Below are 25,527 nucleotides of genomic sequence, written 5' to 3'. Positions count from 1 at the left end.
AAATTTACTAATGAAGCCTTATTTATTAATAATTTATTTTAACAATGAAACTAAAAGAAGAAGCATAATATCTTTGCATGTAATACACAACACATTTGTTTCTTCTTTGATCTAACCAAAGACTTTGATACAGTTGATCATGAGATTTGATCTAGAAAATTCAGTGTTATGGTGTGGATAGTAATGTGTAAAACTATGCTTATGTCAGTCAAGCAATGAAACCGGCTCCAATATGCTGAGCTGATTGTGGGTCAAGATAGCAGCTGAAGATACCAAACTGGCCAATTTGAACAGATGTAAAAAGAAATCAATGTTCATTGTGGCATGATCAACAGCTGATAACATTATCAACAGGATACCAATCCAACAATTGGGACTATCAACTTGTTTGAAGATACAGTTGGCTTATAATTTTGTGGCATTATTGGTAAATAAAAATTACATCATTTTGGTGACTAGTGTTTCATTCCAATAAGGCTGTACAACATCTATGTTCCACCTGAGGTTAAATACAAATACATAGCAAGTCACTTAGTGCTATCAGTGCTTTTTGAATGGATTCTACAAGCAAAAATAATGAAAAAAGTTTAATTATAAATATGTGTCCGGAAATGCTTCGTTATCAAGTTACGGCTAGCTAAAGATTTCACCCTGACTCCTGGGCAAAGTGAAATAAACCATACTGAAATTAAGGGATAAAATCAAATTAACATAAATTAAGGGGTCCATACCCAAATTAAGGGGTAAACTTGATGGTTTCTAATAGGTTTTGATCTGATAAATTGAATAAAACAGGTTCCAGAACCTTAACTTCAATAGTTATTTTCATAATATCAGACATAAAACAGAAATATTTGTAACTTAAACACATTTTTTTACATTTGTAATACAAAACATTGTTAAATGACTATTGCGCATAAAATTTATTATCAAAACTTGTTGACAAATTCTTGAAAAAATTTTATTGTAAAATAGCACAATTAAAAACAAATACAAGTTCAAGAAATTTGATTTTATTAGTAACATTTACCACATGAAAACTAAGAGATTACATGTACAAAGCATGTTTGCTTTCCTACAAGTGCAATGAAACAAAAGGTAGTGTTGTATTAAAGATAAAAATAAAATTAGAAAACTAATAAGATAAATAAACAGGTACTAATGTTATTCAGACAATAAAGTTTATGTCTCTTTCTTGAATTCACTGTCAAATGGGAATTTGAGTATTTTTTTTTCATAAGTTGGGAACAGAGAAATCAACTGACCAGCGATATTTTTTTGTCAAGTGATCAGTGCATTGCTTATTTTGCATTACTGCTATGAAGTGCTGCCGGTAAAGTGTATTTAAGAGTGTGTTTTTGTTTTAACTATGTTTTAACTATCATGCTGCAGCAATGGCTTTGATATTTATGAATGAGGAACACACACCAACATGGTATTTATCTTGGGGGTATGTAACGGAAATGCAACTGCTGCCGCTGTTGTAGAATATCAAAGATATTTTCCTACCTGCAGGGTTCCAAATCCTACAACAATTAATGGAACATTCCATAAATTACAAAAAAACTGGTACACTTCCCAGTGTTAGTACTCACTGTGACCGTTTGCCCATCATGGTGCCAATATTGATGAAACCATTATCAAGGCTAGTAAACCCAATCAGAGTGTTAGTACACGATGCCTTTCCCAGAGGTTTGGAGTTTCCCAGTCTCTGGTGTGGAGGATACTTCATAACAACCACCTGTATTCTTACCATAATCAACAAGTACAAAATCTTCAACCAAGAGATCTTCCTCTTTGTTAGCAATATTGCAACTGGTTGAATATGAACCACCAATTGCACAGGTTCATTTTGTTAACTGATTACGCTCAGTTTCTCTCAGGAAAACATCAATAACCTTCACAACAAACACACCTGAGCAGTAGTCAATCGACAGTCTACAGCAGAACATAATTTCCAATACTGATTTAGCATCAGTGTGTGGTGTGGTCTAGTTTAGACCATCACATTATCAGTTAAATAGAGCATTCATTCCCCAAGGACATTAAATTCAGACATTTACTTGTAATTCCTTAAGGAACAACTTCCATAGATGTTCCACTAGCATCAAAGTACCACATGTACTTTCAGCATGATGGTGCACCTCCCCATTTCTATTGTACTATATCTGCATACTTAAATCAGCAATTTCCAGAGCAATGGGTTGGCCACAGAGGGCCACACTCCAAGCCACCAATATCATCTGATGTAACACTGTTAGATTTTTGCATGTGGGGTTGGATGAAAAGTATTGTATACAATAAAAAAGTTAATATGCTTGAAGAGTTGGTTGCTCATATTATTACAGATGCCACTGCACAAATTAAGAAAATCATGCAGAATTGCAACAGGCAATGCTACTAACCTGAAAGCATGCAGCCAAATGTATTGAAGTATAAAGGCACATTTTTTAAAACTTTAAACTTTATTAAATGTATAAATTACAATTTTATTTGTTTAACATTATATCGATTATATGTTAACTTCATTTTCTGAACTTGATAACATTTCAAATTTAACACAATAAGTGTTAATAATAAAATTAAATTTACTGAACTTGTATTTTTTTTTATTGAGCTATTTTACATCAATTTTCTATAAGTTTTACATTAACTTCTCTATAAGTTTTGATAATATATTTCACATATTTATAAAAGTCATTTAGCAAAGTTTTTTTATTACAAACATAAAAAAAGTGTTTTTAGACAACAAATTTTTCTGTATTACAACTAATATTATGAAAACTACTGCTGGAAATATGGTTTTGGAACCTGTTTCATTCTATTTGTCAGGTCAAATACTATAAGAAACCATCAAGTTTACCCCTTAATTTGGGTCCCTAGAATTTCAGTATGATTTTATTCCACTTTGCCCAGGAATCAGAGTGAAATCTTTTACTAGGCGTAACTCGCTAACAAAGCATTTTTACATCCATGTTTATAACAAATTTTTTTCATTATTTTTATGAATAGAATGAGCTCAAAAAGCATTGGTATCACTATGTGAATCACTCTGTACAGTAAAAAGAAAAATTTGTACATTGTACAGAGTCTGTAATAAATAATAAATTTCTGAGCACTTAATGGTACACATCTGCAATTCATTTGTTATCATCACCTTTTACACCTTACATCTGTTCAACTTTTCATCAAGAGGATGACAAGTATATGCACGCACTTTATGCATGAATGATTTTTGTAAGTTTTGTTTCCATTCTTACTAAAACAATTCTCTCCCACAAAATTTGTGCAGTATTGTTACTGCTTCTTATTCATTGTTTCTCCAATACCTTCATTTACACTATATCCTTCTGTATTAATTAAACAATAATTTTTCAGATGTAATATATAATACACCAAATTAAAAACCAGTTAGAAATTTTTATTTTAAAAAACATTCAATTCAACACAAATTTTAAACTTACAAAAAACCTAAAAACAATTCACATTCTCAAGCAAAATAACTTAATATAAGCGTGCAAAAGGTAATGTTTAAAAAAGCTTTTGTATTGTACTGTGCACCCAAAAATATTGTTTCTTACTTCAGTTACTATGAGCTAAGGAGTGTCATTTTCTGTTACTTACATTCTGTTACTTACTCATCTTTGTTACAAAATTACTAATTATCTGTTCAAAGTCATAAAACACTTCATAACTTATTTAAAGACAATTACAGAAAAATTGGTCACTGGTATCAAACTCATGGTCATTCAGAACAATTTTAAGCATTTATAGATTGTCTATTATGAATACCATGATTATTAAAAAGCTATTATTAATTCAATTACTGATTACCAATAACTACTAATAGATAATACAATTTCACCTAATACGAAAAATTAAAGATAAGCCGTGATTCCGATTCAAAATTGTTAATCTTTGTGAAAAATATTTATTATCTACTAGAAACATGACAGGAGATTCACTAACCCTGGATTCATTATCACCAAAATGCTGAACAGCACGTGCAACTCTAGCAGAAGGAAAACCCATCTCAGTCAAACGCATTGTAAGCTGCTGACAAGATGGAGATAACTGATTGTAGGGATTTGGTAAAGCTGATTTTTTCCGCAATTCATCCTAAAGGAAAACAGAACACATTGAAGGATAAGAGCATGAATTTCTTAAGTTAATTTTATTTATTAAAAAAGATTGTGTAAGTGATAAGATTAATTTACTTAATTGGTTATGTGTTACGCATTAATGGTCATGTGTGGATGACCAGATATGAGACCATGATATACTAGACTCCTGAAAATGACAAATTAATTCATAGAAATAACAAGTACCCATACCAAAAATTTTAAGAAAAAGTGAGGAATGAAGTGGTTCCTGTTGCCATGTACACTCAGCTGAATGTACCGTTTCTAAAAGCACAGCAAACCCTCCAAAATACAGGATTTACTCAGCTCACCACAAAGACTAGTTGTACAACAAATATCACTCCTCTTAAAAGAAGAAATTGTGAAAACAGTTACTTTTATGTCAGGCGCTCTGCATGCATTACAGCCATATGACAGATTATAACAGATAGCGTAAACAAACAGATTATTACCTTGCCATGGAAAACAACGCACTGAGAAGGATAAAATAAAAGATTATAAATACTTAACTAGTAAAGATGAAATATAAAAATGACTGAATCATAATAACATGATGAAGATAAGAGATTATTAAGCAAAAGTTACATTAAACTACAATTTCATTCACAGTGAATGAAACTATATCTACAGACAAACCAATATCATACTTAACACTAGATAATGTGTATCAAAAACCCACTTTAAAAGGACGTTTTAGATAAATAATGTTTTACGTACTACAGAAAGGTTAAAATAATTTCTTAATTAAATCATAATGTCTATTCTTATGAACATGATATAACTTAATCCATCAAACACTTGGGCATAAATGTTCATACAGTAAATGAAATCATTCTAACGAAAAGGAATTTTTTTTATTTTAATTACTGATAAATCTTAACTATAACAAAAAATCCTAATCTCTGAAACACAAGTATATTCAGTTGCTGCTATTATTATTCATTTATCATGGAAGGCTGTTTCATTTGTTCATTCAATAACTTAGATTATTTTTAATATGTTAATAGTAGAAAAAAAAAACATTTTTTTATATTACTTGTTAAATAAAAAAGGTAGCACAAGAGTAACATTAGTTAAGAGGTTTGGATTCTTGCGTCGATTACTTTTTAGAATATTTTTTTTAAAATTTCATTGACAGAGAATTTAGTTGCAAAGTATTAGTTTACAGAGTATAAATCTAATTGCACTCCACCATTACAATTATTTCAAATGTACTGGTACATTAATATTATTTAAACATATATATATATATATATAGAGAGAGAGAGAGAGAGAGAGAGAGAGAGAGCTAGTTAAAAATCTATGTATAATGTCTCATGTAATCTATGTAACAACAATCTATGTATAATGTGCAGTCTATCTTTCTCACTCTCCCTCTTATTCGCTCTATCACTCTCTCTCTCTCTCTCACACTTTGATATGTGTCTGTGTCTCTCTCACTCTCTGTTATGTGCCTGTGTCTCTTTCTCTATCTGTATGTGTCTGGGTCTCTCTCTCTCTCTTTGTGTGTGCATGTGTAAATCTGTCCTTCTCTCTCTGTGTGTGTGTAATTTATTGAATATATTTTGATATAGAAAATTTTATAACAATAATGCATAACTGAAGACAGCTCATAATTCATGCCTAAGACTTAGTCCTACTTCATTGATGCATGCACACCATAGAAATTTACCAGTATTTCTTAAGATGATCATCTGTTTTAAAGTAAAAAATTATTGTACCATCAATACATTGGATCAGAATAAAAAAAGTATATAAGAAAGTATAATATGGTTATTACCAGAAAGAAACTAAATATTTATTACTGCAAAACAATGAATAAATAAAATTTATTTCTAAAATATTAGCTATAGATGTGCTGCTGAACTTGAACAAATTGAAGGTACTGTCTAATTCTGACAGAGGCTTGAAGGTTTGATCTAAGTTACAGAGTAATTTTTATACTGAAAAAGCTGTATAGTGCTGTGACACTTGCAATACATAAATCTCATAATTTAATTTGACTGAGATAAACTTATACAAATGAATTATAGAGGTTCACTCAAGGAGTTTTTGAATAGTTAAAATTTCTTCATTAAGGATTAATGAGACGTACTTTCCTATCAATCAAACAAAATTTTGAGTAAGTCTGCTTAGAGTAATTAAGTATACCAAGTTTTCTGACCTTTATAAAATATTGAAATCTAGTATGTTATTTTATATTCTCAGATATAGGATGAAAATGCATCATGGAGAGTTTTCCTTTATCTGGTCTTTATGATAAATTAGTAATAATACAAATAGATAACACCTGCTTAATTATGATGGTTAATTAATAGCTGAACAAAAAACATTATGAACTGCTCAAAAGCTATTCCAAGCAAGATTTAATTAATCCTTTGAGAGTTGGCTCAAGTAATCTGTTGTGAGAGATATAGTTTCCAGATACTTGCTTGTCAATACACTTTGGCAAGGAGACTAATATCTTTCACTTGTATCTTTCATTCTGAAATTACAAATAAACAATTTTAATATCTATACAGCTTAATCTTTTAAAATATATAAGATGCAAAACAAAAATAACATTTAACCAATTAGATCTTGATAAAACAATCAGTTCCACATATTCGATAAAAATATCCAAACGCTTGAGTCTATAAATTCCTTTGTATCTCTGTATTTCTGGATGTTTTAAAATCTGAAATCAACATTCTTTTCCAAATTTTTAACAAAAGAGTTTTTTTGAGGAGTTAAAAAACCTGAACAAAAATGTGGTAACATGTTATAGTTATACAAAATATAAAATTAACTTTAATTTTATTAAAGTAAAATTCAATAAAAATGATAACTTTACATCAGAATGTATTACGTAACGTGGTTTAATAATAAGACAAAGTTTTTGGAATAATTAGCAAACTATAAAATAAAAATTCATCAGCTACATAATACCTTTAGCCAAACTTCATTTTTTCTTGCAGTAATTCGTTAGTGAAACTATCTACATTACATAAAAAAAATATAAAATATTTTACTCATTTTATAACAATAATGTTTGTTTTCTTAACAGCAAAAAATTCTCAGATTAATGATTTTTAAACATACACTTAATATTATAATTTCATGCCAAACAATATCTCAATTGATTTACACATGTTTCACTTTCTTTGTTTACTAAATCTTAAAATTTTACCTAAATAAATTTTGTTCAATATTCTAATAAACGGTACACAAAAAGTGACAGTACTTGAACTGCCTGAACATTTTTAATTTTACTGAAAAGATTCTACAAAATAACAAATGTTACAAATTTCACAACTAATTAATTAAAATTTCATAATTTATGTTTATAGCAAATATTTTTATCTTAAAAAGGTACAATAATTATTCTATGCAATATATGTAAAACTACATAGAGATTAAAGTACGAGTCAACTGACTTTTTCTTATTATTTTTAGGTAAATGATTGCTACATACTGCAATAAGAAAATAGGTAAAATAGGATATTTTACCTTATGTTCCTATTTTCTCAATTAGTTTTCCTATTTTTCTAAATCAGTATCTCAATGAAGCTGTGTGTGGTGGTCAAGAACAGTTTAGGACTTTTGACAGAAGTTTAAGGCAGATAATTTTTCTTTCTTTCTGCTCTTGGCTTTCTGCTCTTTTCTATTCTTAGCTTTAAGTTAAGCAAATGAGTTAACCTTAACAGCATTTCTTCAAAATATTAAAATAGATACTACATATTTTTAAAATGAAGAGTATAATTATGTCAACTGTTTAAGAATAAATACAAATAAATGCAATTTGTTTCTTTTAGATGAATTTTTGCGATCAAGTAATTCACAAAATTAAGATAATTTCAACTAACAAAGTACATTTTTGTTTAGTTTCATCTAATTTCAATAATTACTGGTAAAATTTCATAACTTTTCAAATACTCAATTCAATAGGTAATATAAAAGTGTATTCAATAGTTAATATAAACAATTGTTATTTTTTATAAATCTTGTCTCGTTTAGACTCTTAATTGTTAGCGGCTAAAATAAATGTGCATTTGAAAGATATAAATTAAAAAACATAATGAGATTTTTTTTTACTATTCTTTTTCTAGTTCAACATCCAAATTTATGATTACACACAAATAAAAAAATTATTTAATAGGCCTCTAATCATAATTACAACCAATCACTATTAGCATTGTGGAAAAACTCTAATTTTCCATTAGAATTTAAAGCTGATTATTTTTAGCTGACAGTACTCACTCAATTGAAATAAAGCAAGTCAGGAATCAGCAATTAACATTAATGTAATACAACACTAAAGTGCTCCCGGACTTTGTACAATAGCTGTTCTTTTTATTTTTTATATACTGTATTTTTAATTTAAATGATTAATTTTGCAAGCTAAACATTAAGTTGTTGGCTCCAGAGAAGTTGGTAAATTGCATCCTTTACAATTTGAAGCTTCAATTAAAATTAGAATTTTTCAGAAAGTAACATCCTTGAAAGTAAAGGATAAGAAATACATACAATGGCAATAGTACAAGCCAGTTACTACAATGAAGTTAAAAAAAGCTGAATATGCAGTTTCCATATTGTATACCACTGACAACTAATAAACACTGAAGGTAAGATCATAGAAAAATTTTCAGTTAAAGTTTTTTTATACATTAAAAATTAATGAACAACCAGTTTTGATTTAATTTTCATAATTTACAGACTTGTCACTGTTCAGCTGTTTTTTTTTTTTTTTTTTTTTTTTTTGCTGTTTCATCAATTATTTCACTGTTATTAGGTAAAATGCCATCTTAAGACAATCTTCTTCATTTTGTAAACAATATTTAAAAATATGTAATACCTGCACTTATTCAAGCTATACAATGATGAAATGCTTTAATTTTACTCAAAAATATCATCTTTACTTATACATTATAATCTTTTATAGAATGATCAAACGGTCATAAAATAATTCCAAAAACTAGTGCACTGTCTTATCAGTTACAACTAGAGTACAATAGGCTGAAGTGAAATAAGGTGTATAATAAAAGTATGAAAAACATTATTACTGTTATTGTTACTATTGTGTCTCATAAATAAACTGACCCATTGCTTTATGATTAAAATGTTTGACTTTTAATGTACAGAAGTGAGCTTAGATATTTATCGACAACTGCAGTTTTTCTGTAAAGAAGATTGTCAAAATTCAATCTGCAGAGCTTGTCTATCGTACAGGGTAATACCACTTATTTAAAAAAATAAATTTTATTACTCAGAAGAAAAATTATACTTTCCTGTAACCAAAAATAAAATTCCATTCTCAACTTTTTTGTTGAAGGAAATTAAAACTGTGTATGTCTTGTGATTAATTAACAATATTATAATATATAAAAAAAAAATATATAAATACCTCTGTAGGTCCAATGCTTGCAGGTCTAGCAGGCTGGTTAAGAATCCTCTCAACCCTTTGTTTCTCTGATGCTCGTTTATCTTTTAACTCTAATTCCAACTCCTGGATAATGTCAGGAACACTTTTTGATGTAGTTTCTGAAGTTACTGAAGTTGCCAAATGCTGCAGCTGGTTGTCAGTCTCAAGATGGTCCAATCTCTGAACGACATAGGATTGAATGTTTGGATTGTAGGAAGGAAGAACAGGTTGCGCCCATGAATGGGCACCTAAATAACTATGATTATTATGATGATGATGATTATTATGATGATGATGTATTAAATTATACTGAGGCCACAGATGATTTGAATTTAAATGATTATAATTACTATAATGTAATTGATTTATACCATTAATTCTTACAGGATAAGTATCATCAGTTTTTTTAATAAGTGATAAGGATGCCTCACTAATAGGTGTTACATGAGTTAATGTGTTAACTTCCTGTGGTTGTGATGATGTAGGACAAGGAATGTCATGATTACTAGAATTTAAATTAGGCTGTAATACATGAGCTAATTCCTCTATATCATTTAGCGTTTTCAATTCCATATTATCAAATGGACTTGAAGTGTCCGATTCAAAATCAGAAATATTGAATGATTTGTTCGATACTGTCTGATTGTAGGGATTATAGGAAGTAACAGGTACTGGAGTTAGAATAGGATTAGAGTGAGAATGGACACTCTGTACCCTTTGATCACTCCCTTGTATATGGTATGAAGTACATTGAGGTGGTTCCTGTTGACTCACAGGCACTGTTACTGAAGGCTGAGGCTGCTGCGATGCTGTAGTCTCAGGACTCTGCACTCTCAATCTTGAAAGCACCTCTGATACCGCTCCACTGCTTTTAGCTTCACTGCTACCACCACACTGCTGTTCTTCTGCTTCCAATCTCTGTTTCCTTCTTTCAGCATAAGATTTACGTAATTCACGCCATTCCCCCATCTTTTGAATCATACTCTTTTCTAGTCTGAAATCATACTTTAAACAAAAGAACGAAGTAAGAAAATACTGAGAAGTGCATTCTTTTTAATATGTGAATTAAACATATCTTACTTCATTTTTGTACAACTTAGCAGCAGTATAAAATATTATTATTAAGCAATTTTGTACCAAACATCAGCATACGCAATAAAATACATTTGCGTGAAATAAAATACATTTTGTGACATAAGTCACATTTGCAATGAAATACGCTATAATACAAAGGATCATTCAATAATTAGAGATATAAATGGCAACAAAGAAAAATTATTTAAAAGAATAAACTGAACTATCTGACATTCAAGTTAGTACCCCTGGTACAAAACATATTAACTGTTTGAAAAGAATTTCCTTCCATTATTACAACTCTTCCGCTTATTCCACAATGCTGGCTACCCCTTAAAATGTATGCCACGGATGAAGAGAATGCAGTAATAATATTTTTATTTTCTGAAAAGTAAAACCTGCCAAAATTCACTTACCAATGGTAAAATAGTATGATAAAGAGTGTATTCACCATAAAAATTTTTATAAGTAAATTGAACAGTTTAAACTTGGCAGGAAAAAGTGTCATGAAGTTCACTGTAGCAGAAAATCAGTTAACGTTTTGAGTGATGCTTTGCAAAATCAAATGAAGTTTTAGTCGCAAGGGCAGATGCAAAAAATTTAGGGAAAATGTGGAAATTTGTAATGTGAATATTGACACTGTCTATCCGCTATCACCATAAAGCATGTTTAAGGTGGGTTCTGAGAAAGTTAACTCAAAACCTGAATTCACAATTACACAGAACTTAACAGTTTTTCAATTTAGGTAATACTTTTTTAGATCACATAATATACTTTCTGCCTAAACTTGGATTCATAATTTTGAGGAAACGTCAGAATATGGAATGGACCATTTGATTTTGCCCACCAGCAAAAGCTAGCTAAGGCTTTTTTACCAGTCAGCTGGTAAAGTGATGCTAATGGTGTTTTGGGGCCATTTTATTGTGGTTATTTGGAAGAAAAATGTAAAACCAACAGTGAGTATTATTGTGACTTGCTAGAAAATAAATTGAAACCAACAATAAAGAGGAAACAACTCCTGGTTCTCTCTCAAAAGGCATAATTCTTATGAACGGTAACACCTGCCCTAATGTCGTTCAAAAGATATGATGAAGCTATGCAAAAATTGGGTCAGAAGGTGTTGAGACATCCACCTTACAGTCCCGATCTCCCAGGATCAGAGTCTTGTTTGGCCTTCTCAAAGAGTTTTTACATAGTACCAATTAAGGCAACAATAAGCAGGTTAGGAATGCATATATGAATGGCTCAGTCACCAAAGTGAACTATTTTTACTACTAGAATCACAGAAAGATGGGACAAGTGCCTAAACATAGCAGGGAATTATGTTGCAAGATAGCATTAGTTTCATTGACAATAATGAAATAACAATTTTTCTAATCATTTCTGTCTTTAATCATTGATTGAACTTCATAGCTTTATAATGCTATCTTTAAAATATTATTACAACACCTTTTCATCATTTCTTATCTTTTACTTTTTAGTTTACTTTTTCTAACAACAAAAAGATTAATGTATGTCTACAATGTGTAATATTATTTTAGATACAGTTTAGTACAAGAGTTTTTATTAAATTACAGGCATACAATTTATAATTATTTTTTGACATTTCTAGCCAAATTAAATAATGCAATTCATAAATACAAGTTAACGAAAAATTAAACAAAATAAAATAAATGAAATCAAATAATGTGTTTAGGTAATAATAATCTATTAGGCTTTCCATACATTAAAAGGAAAACCAACATTATTTTACTACTTCCTGTAGATAAAGCTAAGGAATATTAATTTGAATAAACAATGATGAAATGACATTCACTTTCAGCTGTTATACCATTATATTTATATGGAATTACAGTATAATTTAATATTTATATGGTGTGTGTGTATATATATATATATATATATATATATATATATACTATTATATAAAGAAGAGGAGAAAGGTTTTTGTTTGTTTGGGATAAACAAAAAAACTACTCCATCAACCATAACCAAATTTTTACCCATGTTTCTTGGCATAACTGAGGTTTTTTTAGATATATTTCATCTCAAAGTATAAGTAGTAGTGAAGTGCATTCTTTTTAATATGTGAATTAAACATATCTTACTTCATTTTTGTACAACTTAGCAGCAGTATAAAATATTATTATTAAGCAATTTTGTAGGAAACATCAGCATACGTTACTGTGAGTCACAATTGCAATAAAATACGCTACAATACAAAGGATCATTCAATAATTAGAGAGACACAAAACTGGTTGAAGCCAAAACTTAATGAACAGAACTGTGAGTCTTTACCGCTGTGTAGGCTAGGTTTGAACAGAATGATTCGAACCAAATTTTTGTAATCAATCAAATAAATAATATTACAAAAATAATAGAATTAAATTTAGTTAAATAAAATAATATTACGTAAATTTAAAAAGTATCTGTTTAACAATAAGGGCTGCATGTAAGACTAGAGTGGTTATGTATGTGGGCAACTTGTGGAAGGCTAGACCAATCATCATCATCAACTGGTAACCAACAGGGTGCCCGCCCATGGGGCACTGTTTTGGGAAGTGCAATGAGGTACTCTTATATCTCTGCAAACAATATCCTTTTTTCAAAATTCAAACGGGGTATTTGTTATTAGGTTGAAGGCAAGTTTCGCATGCATCAGGTTACTCTCGATCTGTTAGATCGAGAGTAACCTGAATTATGAGTAACAAGATTATTTGGAAATTTTGTTATATCTTCACAACTAATCTTCTGGTTTTTAAAATTCAAATGGGTATTTGATAGTATATATAAGAATCAAAATTTACAATAATTATCAGAAAAAAATTAAAATTTACTTACTATCCTACTGTTTTATAGAAAATGCCATATTAAAAAATTTACAAAGAACATTTTGAATAGAAATAATTAGATATTGTATGTTATAAAGAATATCACTTATTGCAAATGACAAAAATCAAAAAACTACATTATATTTAATTGAATAAGACTTAATGACAGTCAATAATCAAAACATACCTTTAAAAAACTATTTCTCCTTAAAAATATTTCAAATCTGTTTTTGCTGTAAGTGATTTTTGTTTAAAGCTGCACAATCATGTCATCTTTTTAAACAATGAATCTGTTTAGAAATGCATTCTTTTTGTCACTCTAACCAGTCCATAGCAATGGATAATCATTCATGAGAATTTTTTTTTTACAATCCTGGGTGCAAGTCATCAACTTCTTCTTCAGCTGTTAGCTGATTATCTTCTCATATGGATTCTACGATCTGTTGTCACTCACAATTTAGTACTGTGAATTGTTGTAATTACAGATGATCCATTTATCAACTATCATGAAGTCACAGTTGCAACAGCCTGGTACTCTTCTGTGAACTTCCTTATATTTGCTAAATATAAGGAAATGTATTTATATAATATAAATACATCATGAAGTTTTTCATGATGTATTTCATCAGTCTTGCTGGGCAATGTCTTATTTAAAATTTTATCCCATGCAAATGCCACACTTTTGGTAGAAATCCATTGATCAGCCACCATATAACAATAGTCTTTTAAGATAATGTTTTTGTTCATTATAACTGTACTGCTTACATCTATCTATTTACCTACATTATTAGCCAAAATACTTTTTTTTATTAATTCTTTGTGGTAAAGGCATTTCACGGAAACGATAACCCCTGGATCCATTCATTTGTAAAGTGGATGTAACATTAGGAGGTAGAAACAAAACTTTGAATTTTCCATTCTCTCTTTATAAGCAACTTTCTAAAGGAAATAATTCTTCATTATAACTAACAGAATCTTACTAATCTGAAAAAAAAATATTGTACATCATCTACTTTCTTTTGATTTTTGTAAGTAACTATAAGATTTTGGTCAATTTTAAAACCATGTAACACTTTAAAATTCTGAAACCACCTTTAACGTGCTTTAAAATTTTCATTCCATTTAGTTTTTCATTAAAAATAATTGCTTTCACTAATAGAATTGGCCCAGAAATTGGCTCACCAAGGAATTACTTTTGGATAAACCATCAGAAAAGAGCTTGGTTCACCTCTTCATTCTTTGAGGAAGAATAAAGTTTTCCTCTGGAAATGCATAATTCATAACGGCATTTCCATTTTTCTTTATTCTGAAATAGTTGATATCTTTACAGCATATTAATCTGTTAGTAATTTACCGAAAACACCATTTTTAGTTTTTTCATAGATACAACTTTCTCTTTCATTGATAAAACGTGTTTTCAGTCTACTGCAGATGTGATGTTAATCAACCCTAACGATATCAACAGTTATGTTAACAGTACAGGAGTTAAATTAATTGTGCAGAAGTGGGCACACATAAGATCATCCCAACCCGATAGGGGAAGACACCCGCCTAGTGACGTTCCTGTCGCTGCCACCCCACCCATTCCTAGCCCTGATGGGCTGGGAGTCGTCTATCTACCCCTGACTCTTTTTACATCTCATAGTAATAAGCCTGGCCCTGTTGGGATGACACCGATGTAAATGCCTCGGTAGACATTTACATCAGTGATTTAGTAACTCAGCTTTTGCCTTCGCTGTAGGCCTCATCCGGGCATCTTGAATGTCCTACATCATTTCCCTCTGAACTAGATAACCGAGGAGTTCACGGAAGCACAAACCCTGTGCGGGCACATAAGATCAGTGAATTTATTATACTGGTTTAAAAGAAGAGGCTTAAAATATCCCAGTGAATAAAAATGTGGGATTTCATCATGAAAATTACACAGCATACCTGCCTTAAGTTATGAAACTTACATAAGGCAAGGAATACAGAAACGATGACATTTGTTTTGACCTACTATATATGCACAGCAGAATAAAAAAAAAATCATTACATCACAGTTCTTGATGCCATGCTAGACAATTATTGTGTTTCCATCAATCTTTTTAAAAGTTAATTTTATAATTAGATTAATGGAGACCTAAATTTACATGTTTTATCCTATATGAATTGCAAAAAAGTCAATTAAAAAATCCAGTAAAATCAATGATCGATAAAAATACATTCCAGTTGAAGAAAAGCTTTATTTGAATAATATTTTAGATTTTTAAATAATGTATTACATTTTTTTAACTGCCTAAATTAATTTTTTTTTGCCTAAGAAAGTAAGCAGTCTGGATAGTTGACATTCAGAAAATTAGTGTTCGGATAACCAGTATCCAATTGAGTGTGTGTGCACGCATGCGTGTGTGGATGAGATCGTGAAGGGCTCTTATTTGTTTACTATTTACATTCTATTTGTTTACATTCTATGTGTTACAACGTGGGTGGGACCAGCTGGGCCACAACAATAAGGGCATAATAAGAACTCATTAATATAAAGTCTACTCAAAATTTGTGTTAAAAAACAGTGCAAAAATTGTTTCATGTGAAGCAACATCAACCATAATTGATCTGACCAACCCAACTAATGAATCACAATTTAATGTGTTTGTGTTAATTAATGTGTTCGTAATTTAATTATTCAAATCACATGCGGCACTTATTTCATAATCAATGATGTCGGCTACCGTGTACAGCCTATGCTGACATCATCAACAAACGCGCAGTGACCAGAAAAATTCAGATGAGTCATAGTTTAATTATTTTTAATTATTTGTGAATTATCATATCTTCACTATTATCAGTTCAAACATGGAGGATTCAGAACAGTTAAGACTGTTAATTAAAAAATGAGGTGTAGTTAAAGGACAAATGATGAGATTCAGTAGTTATTTAGATAAATCAGATGATGTTACTCAGCTTAAATTTAGGTTAGTTAAGTTTCGAGAACTGTTGTCAGATTTTGAAAAAACTCAAACCAAAATTGACATTTTACACTATTCATGATGATTGATTGATGATGATTGGGCTCAATTTGAAGATACATTCTATCGATTAACTACACAAGCCCAAACTAAACTTCAGCAGCTCACTAAGGCTGACAATATCGGTGTAAACCATGAAACAACTGACGAAAATAAGGAGTCAAGTTGGGCTTATCCCCACTTTTCCTTACCAGCTATCAAGCTGCCCACATTTTCGGGAGATTATGACAAATGGTTATCATTCCATCACAATTTTAAATCATTAATTCATGACAACCCAAATCTGTCTAATTGTCAGAAATTTCACTATCTCAAGTTGTCTTTAAATCAAGTTGTCTTTTGTCAAGTTGCCGCCAGTGTCTTACAATCTCTAGAAGGGTCATCTGAAAATTACAAAATTGCTTGGGACCTCTTGGTGGAAAGGTTTCAAAATAAAAGGTATTTAATTAACATACAGGTCTCAGTTATTTTCAATAATCTAAATAAATTAGACAGTATAGTTCTAATTTGAAAAAAATTAATTGACAATGTACAAAAACATATGCGTGCCCTTCATACATTAGGTCGACCCACTGAACACTGGGACACTTTAATAATTCACTTGATTATCAGCAAGTTGGATAAAACTACTCACTGTCAGTGGGAATCAGAAATAGATTCTAAAAATGTGCCCGTTTTATCTGATTTAATAAAACTTCTACAGAAAAGATGTCAAATCATAGAAGCTGTTGAATCTAAACCAGCACCCTTATTAAACTAATCTCCAACCGAAAATTTCCAATCAAAACTAAAACAAAATTCAAAAAATAATATATCCACAACTAACTACTTATCTTTTATAAAGAAATGTTCATTATGTGACAATTCCCATCCATTATATTTTTGTGATAAATTCAAATTATTATCCATTAAAGATAGAGAAAGGGAGGTTCAGAAGTTCGGACTGTGCTTTAATTGCCTGTCTTCTGGTAATCATAAAATAAAAAATTGTGCTGCAGGCTAATGCAAACTTTGTGGTAAACATCACAATACATTATTGTATTATTCAGAAAGGACAAATACATCTTTGCATCCTGAATCAAATACATCAATTTGCAAAGCTGAATCTAGTAGTTAAAATCAATCAATCATGTCGACATCACATATATCATGCCAAGATGTTCCTTCTTCAGTGTTGTTGTCTACTGCCCTAGTGTCTGTTTTCGATCATCGTGGGGCTCCTCATCTTTGTCGTGCACTATTAGATTCAGGGTCACAGTCAAATTTTGTGACTGAAAGGGTGGTCAGAAAACTAGGCTTGCCATTTGCAAATGTGTCTGTAGAAGTGAATGGAATTGGAACATCCACTACCAAAACTTCTAAGGTTGTTCAATGTGTCATTAACTCAAGATTTAATACATTTTCCTTCACTACTGACTGTGTAGTCCTAACATCTATTACCAAACATTTACCCACTATGCCAATTGAGAAATCGGACATGAAAATTCCACTTAATGTTCAATTAGCAGATCCTCATTTCAATCAGTCAAGTGACATTGACATGATCATTGGAGCAGTTATTTTTTGACTTGCTACGTAACAGAAGACTAAAACTTCATGATTCATTTCCAACCCTTCAAAATACAGTGCTTTGTTGGATCATTTCCGACAAAGTAATCACTAACACTACATCGCACATAATTACAGTGTGCCATCTACCTACACCGGACAACATAAACAAAACCATATAGAAGTTTTGGGACATAGAAGATGGTTGCTCTGAAAGGCAGTACACCGGAAACAACAAACTGTGTAAAGACCTACATATGAATACAACCTTCAGGGATGATCTTGGAAGGTAATGTATGCAAATCCCCTTGAAGGGTGATATTTGTGAACTAGGTGAACTTGGTGAATCAAAGGATTTTGCATTCAAAAGATTTTTATCATTAGAGAGGCGCTTCCTTATCTGTTAACCCAGAGATGCATTCACAATGCATCCAATTCATGAAAGAATATGAAGAGCTAGGCCATACGAAAGAAATTAAAATGGCTGAAGCTAATTCATCGAAGGCTTATTGCATTCAGCATCATGCAGTGTTAAGGGAAGATTCCACAACCACCAAATTATGGGCAGTTTTCTATACATCCTCAAAAACAAGCTCCGGTGTCTCATTAAATGACATCTCAATCATTGGTCCAATAGTACAATCACATCTTGGCAGTATTGTATACAGATTCAGAACACATCCATATGTTGTAACAGTAGATACTGAAAAAATGTATCATCAGATTAATGTCAAATCAGCTCAACAAAATCTACAAATAATCTTTTGGAGAGACCAGCCAGAAGATCCTATTAAAACATTTAAATTACTGACAATCACTTATGGCACCGCTAGTGCTCCTTACCTAGCAATGAGAACTCTAAAGCAGCTAGCATTGGATGAAGAATCCTCCTTTCCAGTCGCATCCAAGGTAGTCATAGAGGATTTTTATGTGGACGATGTTATGACTGGAGCCAACATCTGCTTCGTGGAAGTGGTTTTCATCTTAGAAAGTGGAGTGCCAACAATCCAGACATTCCATCTGACGTTCCATTAGAAGATATGGTTAAGGGTTGCGTTGAGATTGATCAAGACACTAAAATTAAGACACTGGGTCTTATGTGGAATCCAAGACAAGATGTATTTCAATTTTCTTTTTGTGATGAAAACAGAGCTGTAAAAACAACTAAACATACTATTTTGTCGGCAATCGGAAGGATTTTTATGATCCCCTTGGAATCATAAATCCAGTAATTTTAACTGCGAAATTAATCATGCAAAAATTGTGGTCCTATTCACTAGGATGGGATGAAATGGTACCTGATGAATTACTTAAAGAGTGACCTCAAGTTTCAAGAGTCATTGCATATGCTATCAAACATTCAAGTCCAAAATGCCATAGTCCCTAAACAGAAAGGTGTTCTAAAGTTAGAGATACATGGATTCGTAGATGCTTCAGAATCTGCTTATGGTTCCTGTATATATCTCAAGTGTATTGAACTTGATGGAATCATCACTGTTAATTTTGTCAAATCAAAATCTCGTGTCGCACCATTAATGAAAATTTTGTTACCCAGACTAGAGTTGTGTGGTACTTTGTTGTTATCTGAACTATGCAAATCAACCATTAATGTATTACATCTTCAAATTGATTCAATTTCATATTACACTGATTCGACTAAAACATCAGAATGAATTAAGGCTCCATCTTCTCATTGGACAACATTTGTTGCTAACAGGGTATCTAAGATACAAACCAACACAGACATCAGTTCATGGAAGCATTTGAAGAGTCAAAACAATCCTGCTGACTATCTGTCGAGAGGCTTAATGCCAGATAAGATTACAAAGGCGGACTTGTATTGGAAGGGGGCCTTATTTTTGTACAGGTCACAGGAATCTCCAGAAGAGCCAATTACTCTACCAAATGGCGATCAAATTCCAGAGCGTCGTCACACAGTGTTATCATGTGTTACAAATGAAAACCAAATGATCAATGTAAATAATTTTTCTAGTTTTACAAGGGCTCAACGTGTAATGGGTTACTGTTTACGCTTTACTAATAACTCTCAAGCACAAAATTTACGCCTTTGTGGTCCATTATCAGCTTCTGAACTTCGATTAGCAGAGTGTGCTTTAGTGAAGATTGTGCAAAGGGAATCATTTCCAAGTGAGCTTAACGATTTGTAGCTAGGAAAACCACTAACAAAAACCACCAAACTCATTTCTCTAAGTTCATTCTTAGACAAAAACAATGTAATAAGAGTTGGTGGAAGATTACAGCACTCAGATTTAACTCCAGATCAAATTCACCCCATCGTCTTACTAAAGACTCATACATTCACTGACTTGATTGCCAGACAATTTCACATCAAAACGCTTCATGCAGGGCCACAGTTATTGTTAAACAATACTCGTCAAAAATATTGGCCGATCAATGGCAGGAATTTAGCTAATAAAATCTTCCATCAATGCATTACATATTTCAAGGTAAATCCAAAACTTCAAACACAAGTCATGAGTGATTTACCAAGATCAAGAGTTCAAACACCACCTCGTCCTTTCTATACCACAGGTGTAGACTATTGTGGTCCATTTCATGTTAAATTAACTACATGAAGAGAAGCTACACCAGCAAAATGTTAAATTTCACTTTTCATTTGCTTCAGTACAAAGGCTTTACATTTAGAACTAGTAGAAGATCTTACTACAGAGTATTTATTGGCAGCACTTCAAAGATTTATCTCAAGACAAGGGAAACCCAAAGATATTTACTCGGATAACGGAACTAATTTTATTAGTGCTCAGCAAGAACTGCTAGAAACTAGCTGAGTTACAGAAGAATGAGGAATTTAAGAGTTCTATCACAACAAGGGATAACGTGGCATTTCATACCACCCAAGGCTCCACATTTTGGAGGTTTATGGGAGTCATTAGTCAAACTTGTCAAAACACACCTAAAATGTATCATGAAGATATCAGTTTAACATACGTTCAGTTTGTAACATTATTAGCACAGGTAGAGGCATGCATAAATTCATGCCCATTAGTTCCTTTATCAGATAACCCAACCGATCTTTCTCCTATAAATCCTTCTCAAATCTTAATCGGTGATGTATTCACAACTAATCCTGAAGCTTTCATATCTGATCTTTCAGCAAATAAGCTATCTCACTGGCAACAAATCCAACAGTTATTACAACACTTCTGGTCACGAGACTATTTGAATGGACTACAGCAAAGAAACAAGTGGACCACTTCTTCACCTAATTTAAGCATTGGTGACATGGTCACCATCAAGGAAGATTCTCTTCCCTCTTTACAATGGAGAATGGCCCATATTGTAGAATTTCATTCAGCAGGAAGATAACAAGGTTCAAGTTGTCACTGTTAAAACTTCTAATGTTGTGTTGAAGAGACCAATCAACAAATTATGTTTTGAAGCAGCCTCTTCAACGTGAGGGGCAAGGATGAGATCATGAAGTGCTCATATTTTACAATATCCTTCCAACAAAAGGGGTCTTGTTCTTGTTTAGATTAAAAATGCTGAATACTAATATCATCTTATCTGACATTCTTGTTTAATATAATCATTTCCTTTATATACATATTGAAATATTAAATTCCATGATAGTGAATATCAAACTTTCTGAGAAATTAAGAGAAATAATAGTAACAAACACACACAAATATATATATATATATACCAGATGATTCACAAAGGACTTCACATATTTAACGACATATGAAAATTTATTAAGATAACTTACAGATTCGGGTGAAATCTCATTTCATAGAAAAACACATCAAGTTTGTCACCCAACATTCACTTTGGTTCAATATAGCTTTCATTTGCAATGTGACATACATCCCACTTGAAGTTGATTCATTGCAGACTGTAAGCACCAAGTCGGGTGTTACCTCTGCAGCTGTGGCATTAATTCAAAGTCTTAGCTCAACAAGATCAGCAAGCAAAAGTGGTACACAAACTCAATCTTTAATGAAAACCCACAAGAAAAAATTTAGTGGGGTCAAATCTGGAAAGCAAGTTGGTCATGCAATTGGATCTTCATAACCAATCCACCATCCTGGGAATAAAGTACCAAGAAAATCTCTGACTTATAAGTGGTAGCGAGGTGTTCCTCATCTTGCTGATATTAATGGCATCCATCTTGATCATCAACATTTAACTGAGGAATTATTGAATTTTGAAGCTTATCCAGATAAATGATACCATTTACAGTTGCCTCTTAGAAGCACAGGCCTGACTGTTCTGCAAAGTTTCATGAGGGTTTTTGCTACCCCACATTCAGCAGTTACAACAGGTCAACAGGTCATCTTGCCACTGATATGAAACGTTGACGCATCGCTAAAAATTACATTGCCTAAAAATGTATTGTTATCTGCAATGCATCATTTCCACACAAAACTGCAGCTGAGCAACTTTGTCTCATATGTAATGTGTTGAACACAATTAGTTTGAATAGTTTCAAGTGCAATCGTTTATGTAATACATAACAAACAGTTATTTGTGGAATGCCAGTCTCACATAACACATGTCAAGTTGATTTCTTTGGATTACATGCAGAGCTTTCTCCGAGTTGTTCCACAGCAGCTTCAGGGAGGAAAGCATGGGAATCCTGGTGGTTTTGTATGTTTAACAGAACAGCCTGTCTCAACTATGTTTTGGTGCCAAAAGTAAATTATATGCCTACTGGGAGGCTCACTACCGTACTTGCATGAAAATTACATTGAACTTCAGTTATGGCTGCAAATCATAAAACCAAAACACAAATCAAGCACATTCCTCACCAATAAATATATCCAATTTTAACACCACTGGTGACAGTGGCCGAAATCAGTACTAATGAACTACAGAAGTCAAAACTTGATGTGTTTTACTATCAAATGAGACCTCGACCTTTGAGACCTTTTTTTATATGCTTTTACAGTACATTTTTAATCACCCGATACACACACACACACGCACACAAACACACACACGCACAATTTGTAAACCAATTTTTTAAATTTCTGAATTTGGTTCACTTATCTATAACCTAAAGAGAAGGTAAAAATTTAAGAAATACCAAACAAAAAGGAATTCTTGTTCAGTAGCAACACTTTCTTTCATTTATATAAGTCAGAAAGAGATGTTAGGGTACTGGAAAGTGTACAATAATAAAAGTTCTGTAGAGTCTGGAAAAATAAAAATATACTAAATGCTCATGTTTTTAAATATCTTCTTTTTTTGACTGTGATTAATTCACCATAATGTTAAAGCTTATGCATGGGAATATGCACAGAAAATCTCTAGCATATTGAAAAATTTCAAGCCTGATTGGGTCTTAGGGTGAAAGCAAGAAAGCATTCAAAAGTTGTTTCTCTTTCTGAACATAAATAAACAGTATGACACGACAAATAGCTTTTGCATGTGGTGTTAGATAGTGACAGTAAATGCTATTTTAAAACAATTTAAAGAAACTGGTAAGTCTAATGTAGCTGTAAAAGAAAAACAATTTCAATACAGGATCAATTATTAGAGAAAAAGAGATCCAAAATTTTCTGCTGTGAATTGAGAATTAACAGGCAGTGGAACAGATTTACACACAATAACTGTTAGACGCATACTTTCTGCAGCTAGACAGAAAGCTTGTCAGCCAGCTAACATCAGCAATGAGCAAAAAAAGGCTCTTGTGGGCCAAATTTCATGCTAACTGGACCAAAGAAGGCTTCAAAAATGTTATGTTTTCCAAAGTCTCATTTCTATTTTCTGGGGGAGAGGGTTCCATACATCAGAAAAGCATCAGATGAAAGTACATCACTGGCTCACTGGCTCCAACAATCAGTTAAACATCCCCAGAAAAAAATATCTTCAGGTTGTTTCACATCTGAAGATCCTTGTTCAATACTTCCAGTAGACGGTATGTTGAAAATTGATGGATATAAAAAGATTGTTTAGAAAAGGTTTGTGATACAACTTCAAAATAAATTCCCACATGCAACGGATGTTCCAAGAAGATCTGGTGCCATGCCATATTGCCAGAAAAGTGTAAAAAGTTTCCAAAGAACAAAACATTAAAGTGCTCTTATGGCAAGGTAACTTCCCACACTTAAATCCAATTGAAAATCTTTGGGCAATATTCAAAAACCACTCTAAAAAATGAACTGCGCCACAAAAATTAACCTTATTACTTCAATAATATGCAGTTTCATGATGAAGAAATAAAAAAAAAAAAAATCTTTTGTACACTTGTTGATCAATGCCAAATTGTGGTACATGAAGTGATTAAGAATAAAAGAGGGATATTCATTACTAGATATTCAAAAATTGTAGCGATATGACTTTTTTCTAAATAAAGTTACTTTTTATTAAATAACATCAGTGTTCAGATTACCTTGCATGCTACTGAAAATGTAATCTGTTAAAAATAAACCAACTACTAATGACATACAACAGCTTATTATTAAACAAATAAAACAAATATTGAAATATAATATATTTATAAAGTATACTTACATCTTCCAAAGATTCACCACTATGCCTATTAAGAACACCACTTGGTATGGTTATTTTTTTAGGAGGTTTATACTGCTCACTAATTTTTACTGGAATACCATCCATGTAAGAAGCTGTAAAAGATTTTAAAACAAAATATTTATACAACTGTCACAATAACTATTTAAGCAACTAACAGAGATGTGATGATTTAAAAAAAAAATAATTTTTGAATTTCTGATGCAGCAGTAGAATGTTCTTAAATTATACCATTAGTAATAATAATTGTATTTAATTTATATGTTAGTTTATTTATATGTTTTATATGGCCGATTTCATTATATGTAATACATATCACATTTACAGAAACAATAAAATTCTTATGATTATTCTTTGTTTAATAAATGAAATCGGGACAGTAAGTTTTGTAACAAATTTTTTTTTTCTTATTATATGGAATGCTTAAACATTGTTTATTTTCTATTATTGTATATCTATTGTCTACTACATATATTTAACACATTTTTTTTTAAAGAAAATTTTAAATTAATAACTTCTGTTAACATTTCATGCTGCAAACATTTTTTTTTCACAATTCAGTCTGTTTTGTTTTCTTTAATAAAGTTAAATTTCAATATTCTGTATTCAAGTTTTTCTTAAGTAATTTACATGATTTCTTTCAAAATTAAATTTTCTATATTTCTAACTGAAAAAAAATATAACCTACTTAACCATTTGACAAAGTTTTCTTACGTTAAACCCAAAAGCATGCTACTTTTTACCTTCAATTTTTGTGTTTTATGTCAGATATCTTTAAAACTAATAGAAGGTACAGTTCTGGGACCAATTTTTAAATATTTTTGTGTCAAATACCACAAGAAGCAACTAAATTTGCACCTTAATTTACCTTCCCAGAATCTGAGGAAGTCTTAATTTCTCCAGAGCAACTGAAATCCAAGCAAAATTTTTCACTAGCTGTAACTCGCTAACAAAGAGTTTTTGACCCAAGTTTATATGAGCTTTTTTGCCTATTTTTACCTATAGAT

General features: G+C 31.3%; 1 protein-coding gene across 3 annotated transcripts in view; it reads right to left on the bottom strand.

Annotated features, from left to right (window-relative positions):
* Positions 1–25,527, bottom strand: part of LOC142329458 (uncharacterized) — a 49,732-nt gene that overhangs the window by 6,736 nt on the left and 17,469 nt on the right. For 2 of the 3 annotated variants that reach the window (XM_075374113.1, XM_075374121.1), the window contains exons 3-5: positions 24,503–24,615; positions 9,526–10,548; positions 3,970–4,119 (exon numbers count right to left, since the gene is read on the bottom strand). In XM_075374113.1, the coding sequence (XP_075230228.1) occupies positions 3,970–4,119; positions 9,526–10,548; positions 24,503–24,615 (1,286 nt within the window). The remainder of the gene's footprint in view (positions 1–3,969; positions 4,120–9,525; positions 10,549–24,502; positions 24,616–25,527) is intronic. The other variant, XM_075374130.1, reaches the window with a different exon arrangement.

This window comes from Lycorma delicatula, chromosome 1 (assembly GCF_047948215.1).
Source record: "Lycorma delicatula isolate Av1 chromosome 1, ASM4794821v1, whole genome shotgun sequence".
NCBI classification, from domain to species: Eukaryota; Metazoa; Arthropoda; class Insecta; order Hemiptera; family Fulgoridae; genus Lycorma; species Lycorma delicatula.
The sequence above is the reverse complement of the archived record's forward strand: the minus strand, read 5'-3'. Positions and strand labels throughout refer to the sequence as shown.